Genomic DNA, 22,102 nt, shown 5'->3' with positions numbered 1-22,102 from the left:
GGTCTGCGGTCCGCAGAAGCTTGCTGATTAACTCTTGGGAAAAACAAACAAACAAACAAACAAACAAACAAACCAACAAAACAAGAGCCTGTAACCTTGTTTCGATTATTCTGCTAATGTGTTTTTTCTTTCCTGTTGTCCTGTGAGGTCGACCCAAGCCTTTTTGGTAAGTTATTTATTCCTCTTATTTCTGCATTTCAGTATTACTCCTTTCCCAGAAGTAAAAAGATTTCAGACATGTGTTTTCCAACCCCTCTCCTTCTGTGTTGTCCAGAATCCCTTAGACACTGAAGAATTTACTATGTCATGTACACAGTGTCTAGCTGGCAGTGAGGGAGCGGAGGGAGCAGGCTGCAAGGAAGAAGGCATCGAGGCCCTGAATGCTGGTGGTGGCTTTAAGGACAATTAGTGCTGAGACTTTTGACAGAGATCCTGCTTTCAGTTATCACTAGCCCTTTAGAAAGACAAATGTGCCCTGTGCCATGAGGTCCCCATAACTCCTCTTACAGAAACACACTGGTCAGAGTGCAGGATGTGTGCCTCCATTACTGTACTTCCTGATGGAGAATTTTCAAGGAAATCTTTCACTGATAAATGCAGAATCTGTTTTCCCCACCACTTCCTTAAAAACCTGTTTTTTTGTTGTTGTTGTTTTGGTTTGGTTTTTTGGTTTTTTTTGTTTTGTTTTGTTTTGTTTTGTTTTGTTTTGTTTGCCCCTTTCCCTCCGCATTGGTCTCTCCAGCAGTCTTAGCTTTTCAGGGTCAGGTCAAGGTAGACAGTCCCCACCTATTAGCTGAGAAGTCAATATTCGTCTCTTCCCAGCAACACCTACTTTCACACATGGCATTGCTGGTAGCAGAAATGCTTAGTTAGCCCTTCGTTGCGCTGCCAGAGGCTCTCTGGGCAGACATGACCTCCTGCAAGCACCATATGGTTGTGAGAGAACTGGGTTTTTAATGAAATAATAGCCTGTTAGCATTAAGACATTTTGTTTAGGGCACTAGGGGGAGCAGTGAGCCCAGCCTGGGTGACATTCTCCAGTGAATTCACCCACCTCTCAGCTGATTTCTGTAGCCGGCCTAACCCCACAAAGACAGCACTTTTATCAAGTGTTTCAGCTCCTCCCCTAAATGCCCTCTGAACAAAGAGGAACTGTTGACCTTGCTTGTGACCTCTAACTCTTGAATGACATGGCTCACTACTGCATCCTCTCAGCTGTACATCGATTCCTACGGCTGTGTTGTGTGGTTATTGTTTTATCCTCAATCACAACATGAGCTTACCACAAAAAGAGGGAGGGGTGGGGTTAAAGACAACTCAGACAGTTGCAAACGAGCAGTCCTTGCAGGATGTGGTGAAAGAGAATAGGGAACCAGGTGGACTCCACGGATAAAGGAGCTTGCCGCTGAGACCAGCAATCCAAGTTCAAGCCCCCAAACCTACATGGCTTTAGAATTCTCATTAAACCCCAGAGACTGTCAAAAATAGAAACTGTAGCCAACGTTTAGAGACGTGGTTCCATGAGCTTTCTGTGCTGTGAGTGAACACGGAGATGTTGCTCAAGATGATGACTGTGTAAAATGAAGGAAATTAAAAGAAGATGCCATTAAGAAGGGGCTTGTGATAGGAACCAGTAAGTCTCCTGAGAGTAGGGGTTCCCTGGCTTGGTTAAGAATCTTTTCTTTTCTCTTTTTGAATTTCATTTTGTGAAGGGAAAAATGGCCATTATTCCTGTAACTGATCCCACAGGCCATAAAGATGCCCTGGGTACCTGAGCTGTTAAAACAGGGCTCAGACCAGCTAATAAGAGCACGTGCTTGGGGGCAGAGCCCCTCACTAAATCCCCTCTCTGGCCTTACAAGCATGTGTTTTAACGGGACCCTAGTACATAATTTCTTTTAAGACTAATTTGTTTCCTTTTTTCTTTTAAGGGTTCTCACCGAACAGCTGGGGTAAGTCCAGGTCGTCTCTCTCAGGCTTCCTCTGGTATGGGTGCTATTCCTGACCTCCACTTACACTGGTACCTTTAGACACCCAACCACTGAACTCAGTGGCAAAACATTTTCTGTGCCTTCCCCTCCTCATTCGCTAGTGTAAGTTTAAATCTTTTCATCTGCCTGCCTCCCCCCTGACCATGTCTCTCCAGTCCCTCAACCTTCAGTATTTCCTGAGACAGGGGCTTGAAAACGAAGCCAAGGTCTTGAAATCTGGCCTAAAGATCTCCCGTTTCAAATCACAACTGAAAAATGGTTCAGGTGAGGGTAGGGAGGGTGTCTTCGTATGCCAAAGAATGGAGTTGTAAACGCACAGGAAAGCAAAGCGTTTCCCACACTGAACCCAGTGGGCTCAGACAGCAGTGAGGACATCCCATCCAGTGCAGTGAGGACATCCCATCCAGTGCAGTGAGGACATCCCATCCAGTGCAGTGAGGACATCCCATCCAGTGCAGAGGCCTGGTACTTGGGTAGGAAGGAAAAGCCAACAGCCACTGATGATTTCCCTTTGCTTTTCTCTCTTGCAGTTGACAGCTCCTGGGAACTCAGTAAGTTTGCATGACTCCCTTGCCTCCCCTTCTTCTGTGATTAACAGCCTGTAGTTTCTGTTCCCAGATTCTCTTGGAATGCATATTCTTCTACCTGAGTCATTTTGCCTTCAATAGTTCCCTCTTGCTTCAGTTTTGGGTCCTTCTTGTCTATTTTCCTTTTGGAGTAAAACACAGTGTCCTATCTCTGATTCAATTACTGTGGAAGAACACGGGTGGCCAACCTGCCAGCGTGTAGTCCAGCGATTCTCAGCCTGCGGGTTGAGACCCCTTTGGCAAACCTCTATCTCCAAGAAATATTTACATTACAACTCCTAATAGTCACAGAGTGTAATTATAAAAATAGTCTTATGGTTGGAGGGGTTCACCACATGAGGAGCTGTATTAAGGGGTCATAGCATTAGATAGGCTGAGACCCACTAATAGTGTCTGTCATAACTTGAGGTCTGCTGTCCTGTGCTCTGTTCTGGCAAACTGACTGTTTTCACGTCAAATGAAAAATGCTCTCAGGTTTTGTTATACCTGGGCAGAACTGGCAGCGCTAGTCTGAGGATGTGACTCTTACTGAGTGAGACAAAGTCCTCTTCTCTGTGGCACAAGTGAGGTTAGCCTTACCCTCTGAGTGGGGAATAGAAAGAAAGCAGTGCTTGAGGACATGTGCTGCTCTCCTGAAGGCTTGAGTTCAGTTCCCAGCAGCCACAGGAGCTGCAACTCCAGCAGGTCTCCCAGGGTGCCCATATACACAGCACACTCTGTCACGGACATAAATAAACACAAGTAAAGATAATTTTCTAAAGAAAAGCTATTGGAAGATTGGTTGTCTTGGATAATCCCCACTGATGTCTCTTCTGTGTTTTGTTTTTTAGCACTGCCTCCTATGGTAAGTTCCCTAACTATTGTCAGATTATGGGGTTCCCATATTCTCTGCACTAGACAGGTCTACTCACAAAAGTGAGGCATATGATGCTAAAGGTCACATCAAACATTCCTCTTTTTCAAAACCTAAGGCTTCCAGTATCTGCGCTGCCAGTTCTGCCCAGTATTGCTGCAGGGGAGTTGAAGCCCTGAAAAACAGCAGTAACCCCTGACCCTCCCCTCAGACCATTTCCTGAGCATCTCCTAACCCATCTCCAGCAGAACATGAGACAAACACGTTCAGAACCCAGTAGTTCATAGAACTCCTCTGTTTTTATAAGTGGAGGGCCCTCTGGTCATAATGAAGTCTCACCTCCTTTCTACTGCCTTCTAAATGACTTTGACAATCAGTAGGTACCAAGCCCCTGTACACACTGAGCCTTCCTTTCCCAGCAAGAACCCTCACCACTTACTTTGGTAGCTTAGACCAAACCACAAAGTTTGTAGGTTTTATAGACCACACAGAAGTCACTGCACAGGGGGGCTGGCTAATTGAATGGACCTGAAGTTCTGACAGAGCATGCTAACACATACACCAAGAAGTAGTTGAAAAAGATAAAGCTGATTCACAGGTTCAGTTCCCAGCCCCACCCTGAGCATTACTGGATCCACTCATTTCATTTTTCTGCACCTTGGTTTCTCCATCTGTAGAACTGAGATAACAGCAGTGTCCACTTTACCTGGCTATTGTGAAGACCAGGCTACTTAGTAGAATGTTCAGGAGACAGGTGCTGGGCTGGGCAGGAGAGACAATGACTTAATAGTTAAAAAAATTACATATTACTCTCAAAGAGGACCTGGTTCCCTGCACCCTTGTGGTGACTCACAGCTGTCCATAACACCAGGCCTAGAGGATCTGTCACTGTCCCCTGCCCTCCAAGAGCACTCCACAGACATGGTGCACTTTCACCAAAAACACACACTTACCACCAAAGAAGTAAGTCTAACAATGTATGGGAAGTGGGTGCTGAGACCTGGTGAACAGTTAATGGCTATCAGCTAGAACCATCCTGACTTGTACATGATGAACTATGCTTCTGTCAGCAGGGAAAGCACATTTGAGTTTCCTTCTGTTTTAAGAGATCATTGCTTCTTCCCACAGTAATTCTGTTCTGACTTCTCCCCAAGCTCCAGACTCATTATCCTCCCAGCCACTGGTCAGTGGCCTGACCTACTGAGCGAGTGGTGGATTCTTCCCCATCTCAGTTTACCTTTCTCTCACTGGCCTTCCAGTTCACTGAAGAGAGTCCAGAATTGTATCGATAGTATCTACATCTTATTTTCAGCTATCAGTATCTGTCATCTAACACCTTAAGTCACATTAATGCCTACGCTGTGTGATGCCCATCTGGGGGCAAGATTTCCAGTTGTCCTCAGTTTTCTAAGGAAAAAAGGAAGTCAGCCCTTGGGGGAGGGAGGAAGGAAATGCTGGAGCCCCGAATCACATGTTTCCTCCCTGTATGCGCAGTCCCGTCCCCAAAGGCCAGATGATGAGGCACGGAGGGAGCGTGACCTTCCAGGAAGACAACGGAGACACAATGAAGTGGAGAAGATGCCAGTGCGAGTTCTGCTGTCCTAAGAGATACGAGTCGCACATGGCCCACCAGCGACGAGAACCCATATGGTGTGAAGAACCAGCGCCGCAGCAGCAGCAGCAACAGCAGCAGCAGCAGCAGCAGCCACAGCAGCAGCAGCAGCAGCAGCAGCCTCCTCCTACTCCTCCTCCACGAAGACAAGAATCTCAAGTAAGATTTGACCAAAGAAATGAAAACTGCTATGACGCCCAGACCATTTGTTATGAAGAACCATTCCTTTTCAGAAGACTGGAGTCCCTGATAAGGAAGAACCAAGACGGGATAGTAATAAAGCAAAATGAAGGCGGCCTCCTGATAAAGAAGGCTGAGGACCACCCATCAGAACACAAAAAGAAAGGGAAACCCAAGAAGTCATCAGAACCCCAAGACACTGACTCGGATTCAAGTGCACCACCAAGCTCAGATCAACCTGAAGCAAAACCCGAACCACAACCAGACGAAGGGGAGGAGAAGAAACAAAAGAAAGAAAAGAAGAAAAAGAAGAAAAAAGACAAAGGCGATGGGTGATAGGGCAAAACACGACCTCCAATGTGATCTCCCCATCAGATACAAGCCGTGTCTGCCCTCACCCCAGTGCATCATGGTTATCAAATTCATTCCCTCTAGACATCTTCATTTTTTGCTGTTCTGAGGTTTGCCCTTACTACACCTCCCTGCCGCAATCTTCATCTTCCAAATTTTGCTTTATTAGTCAAAATATATAATCCAATTAAGAAAGATGGTGTTTTCTGAAATAAAACCTTTACTAAATATCTAATAAGTTCCTTTGACAGTGTTCTATCTCTAGCTGAGCCAGTTGACTTTGTGACCTTGGTTGCAAACACTGTATTAGCACATACAGGGAGGGAGGGGAAGGATAAAAGAGAGGGAGGAGGGAGGGAAGGCAGGGGTGGGAGGAGAAGGAAGGAGAGGAAGAGGAAACCAGAGTTCAATTCCCAGCACTTGTATCTGGTGGCTGACTCACAACCACCTGGAATTCTGTTCTGTGGCATTCCATGCCCTCTCCTGGCACCAAGTACACACACACACACACACACACACACACACACACACACACACACACACCCTAACAGCAAACCATCGTGGCTGTAGCCAGGAAGCCCAGCTTTGGAAGAGACTGGAGGGTGTGAGGCCTGAAAATGGAGAGAGACATGTGCCACAGCTGCCAGAGCAGAGGGAGGACAATGACTCTGACCAACACCCTGGATCTCTGGCTGGCCTCACCCCTAGGTTGTCATGCTCACCAACATCCTCCAGCTCAGCTTTTCCCCTCATCAGGTTCCCCTGGACCCACTTCCTGCCCTGTATTAGTCAGAGATCTCTAGAAGAATATAGCTTACTGAACATTGTATATGTATATTATAAGTGTATGTGTATATGCATGTGTATATGATATATGTATATGATTATTATATGATGTGTATGTGTATGTATATGTCCGTGTGTGTATATATATATATATGAGATATATATATACATATATATACATACACACACACACACACACACACACATATATATATATATATATATATATATATACCCATGCAATATCCCCATTATAGATATAATGGAAGGGGGATTTATTAGTATGGGCTGTGGTCCAGCTAATCCAACAGTGGCTGCATGGCCATCTACCAAGGGAAAGTCCAAGAACTCAGTCCAGGAGGCTGACTGCCTCAGCTAATCTTCAGTGTATGCCGGATAGGTATGCTCTAACACCAGTAAAGGAATGGACTTGCCAGGAAGAGAGCAAGCAGCCAAATAGAGGGAACTTCCTTCTTCATGTCATTTGCTTGGGCTGACAGCAGAAGTGTGGCCCACGTTAAAGGTGGTATACCCAGACACGGGTTTTAGTTAATTCCAACTGTAGTCAAGTTGATGGTCAAGGATAGACATCACAGTCCCCAAAACATGAGAACTTCTCAGGCCACTAAGATTGACAGCAAGGAACTGTCCCTATCCCTTCCATGTCTGGCCACTGCACCTGTGCTCTCCCCATCAACCCTTTCCCTCTTCTCTCTCTCACTAGCTCCTCTGCACACGCAGCCTCACACTAACCCACCCCTATCCTTGCCCCTCCGCCTCTCCCCCTGCAAAGCCCCCCAGAGCTCTTTCCTCCCTCTAGCCCTCACTCCCTCATGCCTTTTCACCCCTCCACCTCGCCCTCTGTTCTTCCCTTACTCCACAGTGCCATCCTCCACAGCTACCCACAATGCAGCAGGGAGGCAGGGAAACCTTGGTCAGCCTGAGTCTGAATTAGGAGACACTGGGGTCCACATGAAATCACTTAGGGTCCAGATGTTGTCCTTACCTTGCTCTGTACAACTGTGAGCCAACTTTCCCACACTGCCATTTTTTACTTTAAAAAATGGTCACTAGAATTACAAAATAATTCTTTTGTAACAGTCAGCTGAATTTCTCTACACCACTACAAATACACTGTCATGTCCACTTATATTTTATCACAATTCAATTCTGTCTTGTTGGCCCCAAGGCAGACTATACAAGTGAGAGAACACCATTATGTTCCTATAAAACTTTAATAGATTGTGAAAATTGAGATTCTTACACACCACAAAGTACTATTTGATATTTTACATGAAATATAAACATTTAATATAAAACCACAGTAAATATGAAAATATTCACAGGACAAACAAAAACAGTTTAATCCAATTCGAGTCATAGTTGATTTTCCAATTCTTATTGGGAGATACAACTATTATTAAATTCTTAATTAAAAGAGAAATGACTTAAGTTGACAAAATTGTCTGCTTTGGTTCTTGTTTTGTTTTACAGACTGAGCATTGCAACCGGGGCCTCATACATGAGTGTCAAGTACTCTCCTATGTAGCCAGGTCCTCGCTACTTAATTTCTGAAAGTTGAGAAATGTACCACACATTCCTCAAAAACATAACAAGTGCACACTCTCTCACTCAGGGCTTCTCTGCTGAGATAAGACACCATGACCATAAGACCATGGGAGAAGGAAAGGGTTTCTTTCAATTACTCTTCCACATCACAACACATCATCAAAAGAAGTCAGGAACTCAACCAAGCAGGGCAGAAACCTGGGGCAGAAACTGATGCAGAGGACATGGAGGAGGCTGCTTCCTGGCCTTCTCCCATGACTTGCTCAGCCTCCTTTTATAGCATGCAGCACCAGCAGTCCACGCGTAGTACCCTTACAACAGGCTGGAGCCTCACACACACCAGCACGGTTAACTACAGGCCAAGCTGATGAGGCATTTTCTCAATTGAATGTTTTTCCCTCTTCCAAAATGACTCTAGCTTGTGTCACGTTGGCGTTATGAACTAGCCAACACACACTCTCATTAAATTTGTGAGGAAAACGGAAGACCCCACAATCCCGACACAAATTTCTTTGTTCACTGCTTTTCTAAGGCTCTTCATAAATGCCACGACCAAGGCAATTCATGGGAGAGTTTCCTGGGCTTTCTGTGCCTCCAGGGACCCCCCAACCCCCAGACATGACCACTCAGACACAGTGTATACCACAGTGAAAGTCTTTATCCTAGATGGGTGGGACCTCACTCAGAGATTCATGGGCCCAGAGATATCCCCAAGGGTCCAGAGCATAGGGATTTTGAATGCAGAAAACCAGGTCCTGGTATCTCCTCAGCAGTTTCACGCAAGCTGGCAGTTTACAGAAGCTGAGATAAGCTAGCTGGGACATTGTGACCTCGGGTTCTGGGACTCTCCAGCAAGGAAACCAAATTCTAGTTAAACTTGAAATGGCCTTAGTAAGAACACAAGATGAAGGGGTTGGGGATTTAGCTCAGTGGTAGAGCGCTTGCCTAGCGAGCGCAAGGCCCTGGGTTCGGTCCCCAGCTCCGAAAAAAAAAAAAAAGAAAAAAGAAGAAAAAGAAAAAAAAACACAAGATGGAGGAACCCCTGCACCATCTTGTGCTGCTGCAAAGGCTCAAGGGCTCCAGATGAGGATCCTCTACAATGACAGAGCAGAAGCACTGTGCCTGGAGAAGCCGAGAGCTTATGTCTGAAGCACAAGCAGGAAGCAGAGAGTGAAGGCTGGGAGTGATGCCCTCTTTGGAAGCTTCAAAGCCAACCCTAGTGACTGACTTTATCAAGGACATGTGACCCAAACCTACCACAACATTATAACGAACTGGAAACCAACTATCCAAACACTTCTATGTAATGGTGGATGTTTTCATTCAAGCCAACACAAGCCAGCCTGGTTACATGAGATCTTCTCTTTAAAATACAGACAGACAGATAATTGGTAGGTAGGTAGGTAGGTAGGTAGGTAGGTAGTTGTGTAAATGATAGATAGATAGATAGATAGATAGATAGATAGATAGATAGATGAATGATAGGTAATAGACAACTAAACAAAAAAAAGTTAAAATACATGAGGCCAACCTTTATAAAAATATAAATTAATTTTTGTAGTTATATGTGTAATTCTGAGAGAGAGAGAGAGAGAGAGAGAGAGAGAGAGAGAGAGAGAGAGAGACTCAAATATAGAAATCAAAGAGACCTGCTACTACGATAAGGCTGGTTCATGGAGATGGATGGACCGACAGGTCATTGTCCACTGAGAAGGTCCGCTTCCAGGAACTATCTAGGATCCAGCAATCTCATCACCAGGAACAAATGTAGGAGTCAGGAAGTCATGTGTCACACATCTGCTCCCCCATATTCACTACAGCATTGATCACAAGAGCCAAGACACAGAATAGCCCCTAGGTGCCCACGGCCAGATGAACAAATTAAAACAACGTCCACTCAGCCCTTGGTCCGCTTCATGCCGAATGGCACAAAAATCTAATAAAATGCATTTAACACGACAGGAAAATGCCTTACCCAGAGCTCAAACCAGCCTGTTTTGCTCCAGCTGAGACAACAGTCAGGGCTTGTCCTCCACCACCCGACACAAAGCCTGACCTCACTGCCTTCACAGGCACAGCCTCAGAGTCAGACTGAAGAGCAGTGGCTCAACACTCCAGGCCCTTCCAGGACTCATGGTGGCTTTGACCTGTGGCTTGACACAGGAGTGACACTGCCGACTTAGGCAGTGATCCACACTATGGGAACAGAGTGTCCCTGGCATCCTGGAGGAATGGAGATTCTTCCCCTGAGGGAGAGACCACAACACAAGAGCCTGGAACCAGGCCCTCCTCCCCTGTGGGACTCAGAGACTCCTTCAAAGGAAGCAAAGCTAACCCCTTCCCCTTCTTTGGCCTCCTCCCCTTCCTCCCCTTCCTCCCCTTCCTACTTCTTTTCCTTCCTCTCCTCCCCTCTTCTCCCTGCTGCCCCTCAGACACACAAGCCATGGAGCTGACAGTCATCGAGATATTTCCAGACTTAAGCCGAAAGTATGGAAGAAGAGTCCCAGAGAAGGAAGCCTCGTGGAAGGAGAAAAGGTGGGACTTGTCACTCATGTTATAGAAGGAGATGTTCCTTTCGTCATAGTCCACAAACACCCCCACACTCTGCGGAGCTTGCCTGATGGATAAGGAATCCCTCCCAGAGTCAACATAGGCCCAATACCCACTACTAGACTGCCCCACTGTCCAAAACCCCTTCTCTGGACACTCTGAGAAACACCCTTTCCTCTCTACACCTTCCCTACAGACCCCCAGAGTCCACGTGCTGCTGTCACTGTTCCTTAGCTTCACCTCCCAGTAATATCTTCCAGAAGAAATGCCGTTGGTACCTAGCACACAGAAGAGGTCATCCAAGCACATGGTAGTATCCTTCCGGGTCACTCTCATCCTATCTTGGGAGACATCAAGGATGGGGTGGGCAGAGGCTGGATCCAGAGTGAAATTACCTGTCGAGACAGTTAACAAAAATGGAAGGTCCTGTCTAGTACTCAGAAAATGTTATGGCTGCCCCTCCCCCATCTCAAAGCCTCCGAGTTACTTCTAGCAGGTTAAGTCCTTCACTCAAAGCCTTGTAGTGGGCTCAAGAGATGGCTCAACAGTTAAGAATGCTGATTGCTCTCCTAGAGGTCCTGAGTTCAATTTCCAGCAACTACATGGTGGCTCACAACCATCTGTAATGAGATCTGATGCCCTCTTCTGATGTATCTAAAAAGAGTGACATTGTACTCACATTCTTGGGGAGAGAGGGAGAGGGAGAGGGAGAGGGAGAGAGAGAGAGGGAGAGAGAGCCTTGTAGCTCAAGAGTATGGCTTGCAATAGCAAGCAAGGGAAGGTCACTTCTGCCACCCACACCACTGAAACTGTCACCACCTGAACTGGAGGAGAGACAAGGGCCATGGGAAAAACAGGAGGGTTGTCCCTAAGAAACACGGAGACACTCACAGGCCTGGAAGTGTTCCTTGCGCCAATCTACAAGAGAAGCACAAGTCATGTGAGCGGTTTCACAGCCTCTACCCACCCAGTCAGCAGGGGTCCTCATAGAAACAGACCTGGGAGTTGGGGGACAATGTACCTGTCGTGCACACTCAATCACACAAATAAAATACAGGCTCACACATACACACGCATGAACACACACACACAAACACACACACACACCAAACACAATCTTGGGAAGGGATAGAAGGGAAGAAGCCCTTTGCTTCTTCTTTCCTAATAATCAGTAATTCTCTGTAAGTCCATGGGAGAGGAAACTCATGAGCCCACTCTGCCTGACGGCAGAATATTAATGGGACAAGTCTTGGGCACAGCTCCTTTGGGTAGTCACAGCCTCTGACAGCTCAAGAGGATGACAACTACTTCCTGCTGGCTTCAATGCCAGCTTGGCACAAGGTAGGCTCATCTGGGGACAAGGAACCAGAATAGAGAAAGTACTTCCATAGCACTGACCGGGAGGCAAGACTGTGTGACCTTGTCTTGACTGCTGATTGATATGGGAGAACCCAGCCCATGGGGGCACTGCCATCCCTTGGCAGGTGGTTTTAGAATTTGGGAGAAAAGAAACTGAGCAAGCCACAGGAAGCAATCCGCTGAGCAGCACTCCTCCATGGCTTCTGCCTCAGCTCCTCCCTCCAGGTTCCTGCCTGTTGGGTTCCTGCCTTGACTTGCTGTGTTGACAGATTGGGAGTGAGAGTCAAGTAAACACTTTCCTCCTTGAGGAAATGCTCTGGTCTTGGTGTTTTATTATAGCAGGAGAACCCCTAACTAAGACCCCAGCTCAGGTCAGAGGGAGCATTCAGTAATAGCCACATACCTGCATACAGCTGGGCCTTCCTCCAGGCTGTAAATGAACACACTCTGGTGAGAACCCAATCAAAATAGCCCCACTCAAAGAGTCGGGTAAACCTTCTTACATCCATTTAAAGGTGAGGCTATGCTTAGGGAGAAGAGAGGACCCATAGGAGCTGGCTCCCTCGAGGTGCAGAGGCAGCAGAGTATTATGGGAAATTCCCTGGGCTGCAGATGAGAAAAATGGCATTGTAGGGTGAGCTCCTCCACTGCCCCTATTCTGTGGCAGACAGCTTTAGCTGTATCTACTTCTCAAACCAAACAGGAAAAAAAAATTAGTTAACAATCAAACCTCGGTGAATGGGGTAATACCTTAGCAAACAATAAAGTTATTCTATAATGGTCAGAATACAATTGACATCAGCAATTTTAGGCAGGAAGTGAGTTCTTGGGTGTAGTGCCCAGAGTTCCTCAGGTAAGATGTCTCTAAAGCCAGGCAACACTATGCCAGCAGCTCCTGGCTGATTATCCTCTTCCCCCTGAGGTCAGCAGCCAGGGCCTCTGCCCATCACCTGATCAAAACCTTCAGGAGTTAAGGGAACAGAGCCCTAGAGGGTGTCATTTGGACAAAGGCTAGAGTCATCTGAGAGGAGGGACCCTCAACCTGGAAAATATCTCTAGAAAATGCCTGTAGGCATGGCTCTGGGACATTTTCTTGATTAATGATTCATGGGGATGGGGCTGCCCACTGTGGGCAGTTCCAACCCTAAGCAAGTGACGCTGGAGTGAATCAAGTAGGTTGAACAAGCAACTGGAATGAAGGAAGTAAGCAGCCTCGCTCTGTAGTCTTTGCTTCAGTTCCTACTCCACACCCCTGCTCTGATCCTGCCCGGGATTCCCTCAACAGTAGACTGTGGTGTAAAAATGCGTAAGAAGAGTAAACTGTCTCCTCCCCAAGATGCATGTGGTTGGGGAATTTATGACGACAGTAGAAACCTAGTCAAGACACTCTCTTTAATGAAATTTCAATATTACTCTCTGCTTCAAGGTACAGACAATACACTAGAGCTACAGCAGCCCAAAGGCTCAGCAATAAATGTATCTGGAATTGGTGAAATTAACACGGACACATCCAGGAGTCACACATTTTCCAGCTCTGGATAGAGTTCTGAAGGAGCCCAAACACCAGTCATCCACCTCCCAGAACCATCCACTTCTGTCCACAGAAAAGGATTTTCACTATGTTTAGGATCAAGAAGCGAGCACACATGGAGCCGTGGGACACTGGGGCAGGCACTCACCGGTACGGTAGGCGGCTTTCCTCCCATCTGAAAAGCAACACACAGGAGTCAAGAGAGCTACTGAGCTCCCAAGGGGACAAGAGGGCTCAGGAGGAGAACAGGACTCACCAAGCTCCTCCCTGAGTGCACCTGAAAAATAGCAAGGAGAGGGGGTCTGTACACTTGGGAGGAAGAAACGAAACACATTTAGGGTTCCTGACACTGAACTACAGACACCTGAACCAAAGGACTGCAGCCATTCTCCCTGGGGATTTTAGGCCACCTATCCTGATCCCAGAACACTGGGCCCTCCTGGGGACACTGAATCTGTCCTTCGCAGCTGTGGTGACTCACTAGTAGACAGCAGAGCATCCTCCTTTGTCGTCTGTAACTCATCCTTCTCACACTGAAGATGCCTCCATTTCTGCTGCACCTTCAGCCTTCCAGAATGTTCCCTTCTGAGAAGATAGATTGTCCCTGAGATTAGAATTCCCATCATGGTCAGGATCACGAGAAAAGCTGCCTTCCAGGGAGAGGCCTGAGGGAAGAAGGGCTCTGGGGCCCAGGCAGAGAGCCAGTGATTAGTGAAGCTGAAGAAAGACAGACCAGCACCTTCCAGGAAGACCATACACTTCCCAGTCCCTGTACAAGTGAGGGACAGCTCTCACCTGGGATGACCATGGCCATGGCTTTCTCCTGACCCAAGATGGGATTGAAGGTGGAGCAGGTCACATTCCTCACAGAGCTGTCTCTCAGCACCAGTGAGGTCTCTGTGCTGAACAGCCCTTCAGCATCTTCATGGAGGGTCTCTGAGGATGCTGGGAGATCCTCTCCTCTGGAGTCTCTCCAATGCACCTGGGGCTCCGGGTACCACCCTGAAGCCATGCACACAACACACACTCCACCATCTTCTGGACCTTTGATGTACACTTCAGGAGCAGAGCCCATCGCTGCAGGACAGATGTAAACACACAAGAAGCCATTTTAGGTCGAGGGACCCTGGAAGCAATTCTGTGACTCACAGGATCCTTTCACAGGGCAGATGGGAATTGAAGAGGAAAGGCTTTCCTGGATTAGGCCTAGGCTGCTCCCCTGTTGCCTGACAGAGGAAAGATAAGAGAGCCCACTGTGAGGAACAGAACAAAGGAGTAGGAGGCAGTGCTGATGCTAAGGTCCTGTTCCCCAGATGGTTCGTGATCAATCAGTAAAGGAAGCCATGGGCCAATTCCCAGTCAGAAGGTAGAGGCAGGAACTCTGGATCCCTAGAGGTAGGAGAGAGACACAGGGAAGAGGAGGGAGTTCACCATGATTTGAGGTGAGAACCAGGCAAACATGTGATCTCAAACAGGAATAGCCATACAGCCGCTCTACCACATGGGTGGTCAGGGGAGTTTAGCAACCAAAGAATGGGGCAGTTGGGAGAGACAGATAAGAAAAACTAGTAAGGTGAAGATATTCCTGGCAGAAGAGAGTAGTGTCCAGTAATTGTCCCAGAAGACAGGTCGTAAAGGAACAAATGGTGTGTGTGTGTGTTTTGTCCCAAGATTGAAGGGAGGCCGGGTGGGGCCTGGTAGTGCAGTCCACTTCCTGGAGAAAGGTGAGTAGAGTGGAAGAAGAGGAAAGGCACCTTCACTCTACACACGGCCTCACTTGCATCCACACAAGATCCTGAGGAAACTGAAGGATATTGAACAGGAGCCCTGAGATGGAAACTAGTGCTCCATGTGTCCACTCTCCACACACCTATGACCCTCATGGCAGGCTCACACCCAGCTCTCCTCTCCAGGGAAGTCAGACCCTGAGCTTCCTTCCTTCCTCTCCTCAATACCTTGCCTTTAGCATTGACCATCACTTGTCACTGACAACTCCCTAACCCACTCTGATTTTCCTGCCAACACCTCTAAAATATGCATTTCAACCGCTGGTATTTTCATAACACTGACATAATCCCCAATTCACAGAACTAGACACACCACATTTTAGGAAAGGCCACATATACAATATGGGTGGAATTTATCTATGGAGGAGTTTACTACCTGTTTCTCACTTCAAAATGGGAAATTAAAATTGAAGAGGTTAAAATGAGAGACCTGAGCATGCATGTGAGCCCAGCACAACACAGCAAGCCCAAGGACAATCTGGCAGACATGAGAACTTCTCTAAAGGTTAAAAGAAAGGAAGGGCTGGGTGATGTCATCTGTCAGTTTCCTCCCACACACAGGTCACCAAGGCTTTTAGAACAGGGATCAGTTAACCCACCTGCCACCTTCAGTTCCAAGATGGCCTCCTCATGGAAGTGTCCCTGTTTGAAGTGGCAGACGTATATCCCACTATCTGACTCCTGGACATTCTGGATCCTCACGGCAGCCTTGCCTTCATGGAACTGGTCCTTCACCAGTGAGGTCCGCCAAGAATACTGAGGCAACTGCTCTTCCTTCTGCTCCTCTTGGTCCCGATAGACAAATACTGCTTGTGAGAATCTGGTGCGGAACCACCTCAGCTCCTCCATGTTCTCCACACTCATGGCTGGAGACACAGAGCAGGGAAGTATGGCTTCCCTACCTGGTGTGGCCACAACGGGGTCTGAGGGACCAAAGACCCGGAAACCCTCTGTGGACACAGATGTAGCAGTGAGAGGCTGGAGGGACACAGGGCAGTGCACAGAACACACTCTGAAGGAGAATATCATGCCAGGAGAAAGCAAGGAGTAGATGGGGTTGCTCTGGACACTGTGCATCAGGCATCCATGAGTAACTTAACCAATGTAGGAATGGACAAGCTACCTTTGGACACAGCAGTGACCCCATAAATGATGCAAAAAAAAACTCTTCTACCTATGTCGCTGGCCCTAGACCCTTCCATGAAGGAATCCCTTCTGGATTCTTTCTCCAGCTTGCATGTACTTCCTCACCAGGCAGCTGAATCTTCACTGAGAATTCTAATGTCAGTGTGTTGGGGTAGGTTCAAAATCATAAACCTATAAAGATCTCTACCGATGCTCACATGGTTGGTTATTTGGCCACACCGTGAGAGGCACAGGTATAACTGGCTGGTCTCACACAAGACCCAGGAAAGTTCTGACGCCCAATGCTAAATTCCGATATCAGTCAGTTTCTTCATCCTCTGAATAAGGAGAATATTAAAACATAGAAATGAAGCTGAAGAGAGGACTGAACAAAAAGATCCCAGAGATTCCTGCGGAGGACACAGGTCCAATTCCCAGCCCCCACTGGGTGGTTCATGGCGATCAGTGTCACTCTTGGATCCTGGGGTCATCAGGCATACGTGTGTTACATGGACACACATTCTGGGGTTATTTCTCTGAACGAACCACCTACACTCCAGGTGCCCCAGTGACTTCCTGGTACAGAAGAAAGATTGAGTGCCACTCCCTGGGGCCTTGGCCCTGTAAACCTCGAGGACTTTGTCACAGGCAAGGTGGCTCCAAGAGCTCTTTGTGACTATGCACTCCTCCATTTGTGTCTAGCACACTGCTGCCACTAGAGAGTCCAGGACACCTGAGAGCTGTCTCCCAACCCCAACCTCTGACCTTTACATGAATTCAAAGCCTCTGCCTGCTGTGCTCAAGGATCACTGCTGACCCTGACTCCCACCAAGGGACACCAGGCCAAAGGGCTCTCCCAATTCAGTCCTCCTCCACGCAGCCCCTCTTTCTCTCTTGTTGGGTTGTTCTGCTGGAGCCACACTGGCCTCTCACACCCCAGGCACAATGCCAGCACCAAGGCTGTCCCACCTATACTCCCCAGGGAGGATCTGGCTATGTAGTTCAGGCTAGCCAAGGGCTCACCGTATTCCAGTGTCAGCCTCTCGAAGGCTGATGCACTCATGCTCGCCTAGATTTTCATTCCTAACTCACTATAAACGGAAAGACAGCAAAATGCTTAGTGCCAGGTTTGTGAGTCTCCTGCACATCTGAGCTGAAGAGCTCCTGACACAGCCTAGCCACTGTAGGGAGACACGGGAAGGGAGAGCAGGACAGACTCACTTGTGGTCACCCAGCAAAGCAGCTGTGTAAGGACCAGGAGGTAGGAGTCCTGGAAGAGCACAGAGGGCTTGCAGTAAATTCCCATGTCTGCAGAGCTGAGGAGAGAAAGAGGAGAGGCAGGTAAACCCCTGGAGCAGGCAGCAGAAGGCAAGATTCTCCCAGATCTTGGACCCCTCATCAGAGATTGCATGGCTGAGGGAGGAAATCTGCCCACAGGACCAAGATTTATCTGTGCACACAGGGAGAAGGCTCCCCACAAGCCAACACTGAGAAATGGCCCAACCTGAGCTGCTCTCAGCCCTGCAGAAGACTGGGCGGCTGGGGACGTCAAGTCATCTGAGAGGAAGCTATTACTTTATTCCCCACCCAGTCCCAGCTCTAGGGCAACCAAGCTCTACACAGAAATATAGGCTCTTCCTGCCCCTCGGCCTTGAGGAGAGCCCAGTATAGACACCATGACTCCAACTCCCCCTTAGCCACATACTGCCTGTGACCCCAACACATAGAGCCTGGGCCCAGCCCCATCCTCAGGAATACCTTGGACCCTGTATTCTATGGCTCCACACCTGTGACCAGCCCCTTACGGGCAGCGTCAGAGACACAGATCTCTGAGAAGGCTGACATGGCCATCACAAAAGCCTTGTTCTGGATCTGGGTTGTGGAGTTTGTCTACACTTCTGTTCCAGCCCAGCCTGAGCCATGGTTCCTGAAATGACTTTACATGACAGGCGTCATACACACACATCCCACAACACAGGTTTATCCTCACAGTCTCTGTTGGTAAAGACCAAGCTGGGTGTACACAGGGTTTTAAAGAACAAAAACTTCTTTGAAGAACAGCTTCTTCCCAAACCACCTGCTGCTTGGAAGGAGAAGGGGTGGGGAGGGAGCCTAAGGGAGAAGGGAAACAGAGGCTCTCTGAGCTGTCTCATGCTCACCCACCAGGAAGGTGACCTGCTGGGACTCACTCAACCTAAGCTTCTCTGCTTCTTCTGCAGGCCCCAGTTGTCTTCAATGCCCACCTACCTGCTTCTCTTGGTTCCCGGCTTTGAAAGGCTGTGACTTCATCAGGAACAGCTCAGGGCAAAGGCGACACAGCAGACCCCAAGTCTTCTTCTCACACCTCAGCCCTGCTCCAAGAGGCTCTTCCCAAAGTCAGCAGTGGGTTTGCACATCTCCAGAATCATGGTTTCTAGAGCAGCATACTACAAGTACGGCACAACGTAAGTTGTCACTGCCACTCTAGAGACAATGACAAAGACGACAATGAGGACGACCACAACAGGCTGGCACACGGGTCAGGGCACAGTGACAACAACAATGACAAGGACAAGGATGTTAACAATGAAAGAGAGACGGGCGGACAGATTGAACAAAACAACCAATGCTGTGGTGTCATGCCTATTCAAGCAGCGCCCTTTGAGCCAACAGAGCGATTACAGTTTCAGCCACTGAAAGCGAAAGTTCCAGCAGTGTGAACAGGGTGTGTGTTCCTTCTGTATGTGGTGTTCTAAGGGGAAGAGGTGAAGGTTCACCTCACCACCCCAACCGCAATCCCACCCTGGCCACTTCCCTCGCTGTCCAAGGGAAAGAATCCTAGGACCCCCATGTATGGAAATTTTAAAAGATGACAGAAAGGAGACAACAGATCTTTACTGGAGCCGTTTTCAGCATCAGGAGCGGCTCACATCTGCACACCGAAGACTTATGTCAACTCCTGCCACTGCTCCAAACCCACATGGTGTCATGAGCCCAGGTCTAGCTCCAGTAACTACTGAGGTGAGGGGCAGGTGGTCTGTCTTCCTTAAACATGTAGTTCCTACCACAATCCCTGCCTCATCTGCAGCCCAGCCCAACCCCAGCTCCTAACATCACAGACTCAGCAGAAACCTGCGAGGGACCTTGGACTCCAGGAGCCTGGCTGTAAACAAACCTTATCTCCTTCTCAGTCCCCAGCCCATGTCTCCCAAAGGGGAGGACCAGTTAAGGCAGTCACCAGGAGCTGACAGAGAGACTTAGTGGACACTGAGGAAACCAGGACGGGATGCCCATTTTGCCTTCTCTCAGGGCATCACAGTCACAGCCAGCTGTATCGACAGTAAGTGCTAATAAAGAAGGCAGAGATGACTTCTCTTATAGTCACATGATCCTGCCTCTGTACACAAACCCTAACCATAACCCATCCTAAGGGTCCTAACCATAACCATAACCTGAACCTGAACCTTAAGTGTTCTAACCCAAACCATACCAACCCTAACACCAGCACCATAACCCTAAAACTATCCATAATCCTCCCTCTAACCCTAACACTAACCCTAGCAATGCTACCTCTATCCATAGCCATAGCTTCTCTAAGGTAGAGGCTAGACCATCAGGAACTCAAGGTCATCCTTAGCTACATAGTGAGTTCAAAGTCAGCCTGAGCTATGTGAACCCTGGAGCTATCTCAAACCCTGGAGTCTGAGTGACACAGCACACGTCTTTACACCAGCAATGGTGGAGTGCATGATCAGTGTCTCTTTTAGTCCAGCCTGGGCTACTCATTCAGTTCTAGGACACCTCTGTAGTGGGCTCCTCACTTTTTTTCAAAAAGAAAAAAAGGAAAAAGAAAGAAGGAAAGAGATAGAGAGTGAGGAAGAGAGGAAGGGAGGGAAGAGTCACCAGCAAAACAATGGGTGACATCACAATTAAGTAGATAGAAAGCATTAGCTGCCAAGCCTGACATCCTGAGTTGGATTGTAGATCCACATGAGGGTAAGAACAGACCTGACCGCCATCCTGTGACCTCCGTGAGTGAGTCAAGGCAGGGCACACTGGTTCCTATTTGACTGTACTCACACAAATGCCCACACTATACACCCAAGAGTAAATGAAGAATCCTCTTCAAAGATTCATTTTTGTTCAGTGTGGGTGGCTGTTTTTGCCTGCATGTGCTTATGGGCATCTCATGTGTGCCTGGGGCTCAGGATCAGTAGGGGGCATGTGAAATGGAGCTACGGGTGTTTGTGCACAGTTGTATGGGTGCTGGGAACTGAACCCACGTCCTCTGCATGATCAGCAAGCACTCTTATCCACTGAGCCTACTCTACAGTCCCATGAAGAATTTTTTGAATTGGGACCAGTAAAACCTTTTCTCGAGGGCTCTCTTTTTTGTGATGTTGGATCTCTATAGTTTGTAACATAGAGAGAAAACAACGAATAAGGTACTGGGGTAGTTCTGGCAAACTGGTATTGGTGGGGACACAGGAACACTAGGATGTGACTCTTGGTAGTCAATTTGATGATATACGGAGCTAAGTCACACACAAATATGGAGGGCACCCCTGAAGGACTTTTGCTTAATTTGAGGTAGAACGATTTGCAGAGTGTAATCTTTGCTCCCCATCATTAAGCTCTGGATAGACTACACTACAAGCCCTGCCTAGATTCCCTCAGATGCATGGATAAAACACACACACACACACACACACACACACTCACACACACAAACACACACACACACACACACACACACACACACACACACACACACACACACATTAGCTTATTTTCAGCCTGCCTTATTGACTCAATAGCTGGGCAGTTCTAAGTCTTCCTTGGCTATCTCACACACTTCTGTTCACTCCCAGGTCAGCATCCTAAATCTGTCCTCAACACTAGTTGCTCAATTACCATCTCCTTGTTCAACCCCCTAAATCTGCCCTCAGCTTATTTATGCTTCTAGTGTCTCACCTGCTACCCCAGCAACAGTCAGGGAAGTGGCCACTGGCCATCTTCCTGAGATCGCAAATGGCTGATTGCTCCTTCTCACCCCCCACCCCTGGAACCACAACAATGAGGAATCTTTTCCCCTCCCCTGGCTCTCCTACCCTGCGTGCAGGAAAACATGAAGTCCTACCTATTCAACCCATTGGCCTCTAGCTAGCATCTTTATTGGTAGCTCAAGAGCCGACTGGGAAAAAGGACCTTCAAAGTTCACATGTGGATTCCTGACCAAACATCTGAACCACTCCCTACATCTCACAATTTCTGTCCAATCAAAAAAGCTCTTCTCTGAGACATAAATTGAACAAAAGCATAACAATTATATAAATTGCAAAGTATGACATGTTACAATTAAGATCTAATCCATCATATTTGTCAATTAGATAAAGTACCCTACCATCACTCCTACCTTAAAGAGGTATAATTCTACCCCTGAATATGTTTAGATGTTAGCCTGAAACATCATCTGGATTCCATGTCTTCCACTCTATAGCTTCTCTCTCAGGGCTAAACAACTTGAGTTTGATTAGGAGACTATAACTAGTCTTCAACCCTATCAGAAATCAGAGTATGAATTAAACATTACCTGAGTATATAGAAAGCACCAAACGTAGATTCCAAATGATCTAAACAACTATAGAGACAGCTGGCTACCTGGACAGCCCCTAGTTGCACAAATATTGGAGCTCTGTCTTCACCCTTCTGGTACAGAACCGTCTGGCACACTTTTCGTGAAGGATGAAATATGAAGGAACAGCTTAACCTGTCTTGGCAGAGCTTAGTAGACGACTATCCGACTGTGAGAGCTAGGAATTTTCCACCAGCCACAGACAGC

The 22,102-nt window shown here is 47.6% G+C and overlaps 2 protein-coding genes across 38 annotated transcripts in view; one reads left to right on the top strand and one right to left on the bottom strand.

Moving 5' to 3' along the window:
- Positions 1–5,809, top strand: part of Tsbp1 (testis expressed basic protein 1) — a 60,534-nt gene extending 54,725 nt beyond the window's left edge. For 20 of the 24 annotated variants that reach the window (XR_015644979.1, XR_015644974.1, XR_015644975.1 and 17 more), the window contains 2 exons: positions 4,940–5,202; positions 5,277–5,809. Coding sequence is in view for 13 of the 24 variants with exons in the window: in XM_087598082.1 (XP_087454208.1) it covers positions 4,940–5,202; positions 5,277–5,333 (320 nt within the window). In the remaining 11 variants the exon portion in view is untranslated. 24 annotated transcript variants of the gene reach the window in all.
- The window catches only part of Btn3a2 (butyrophilin, subfamily 3, member A2), a 75,112-nt gene extending 55,729 nt beyond the window's left edge, over positions 1–19,383 (bottom strand). For 4 of the 14 annotated variants that reach the window (XR_015644564.1, XR_015644563.1, XM_087597031.1 and 1 more), the window contains exons 1-10: positions 18,529–19,383; positions 17,503–17,597; positions 15,756–16,106; positions 14,165–14,446; positions 13,851–14,051; positions 13,626–13,646; positions 13,518–13,544; positions 12,242–12,268; positions 11,371–11,397; positions 10,758–10,874 (exon numbers count right to left, since the gene is read on the bottom strand). Coding sequence is in view for 10 of the 14 variants with exons in the window: in XM_087597031.1 (XP_087453157.1) it covers positions 10,758–10,874; positions 11,371–11,397; positions 12,242–12,268; positions 13,518–13,544; positions 13,626–13,646; positions 13,851–14,051; positions 14,165–14,446; positions 15,756–16,106; positions 17,503–17,587 (1,138 nt within the window). In the remaining 4 variants the exon portion in view is untranslated. 14 annotated transcript variants of the gene reach the window in all.
- Between the last annotated feature and the right edge of the window lie 2,719 nt (positions 19,384–22,102).

The sequence above is a fragment of the Rattus norvegicus genome, chromosome 20 (genome assembly GCF_021556685.1).
Source record: "Rattus norvegicus strain SHRSP/BbbUtx chromosome 20, alternate assembly SHRSP_T2T, whole genome shotgun sequence".
Taxonomy (NCBI): domain Eukaryota; kingdom Metazoa; phylum Chordata; class Mammalia; order Rodentia; family Muridae; genus Rattus; species Rattus norvegicus.
The sequence above is the reverse complement of the archived record's forward strand: the minus strand, read 5'-3'. Positions and strand labels throughout refer to the sequence as shown.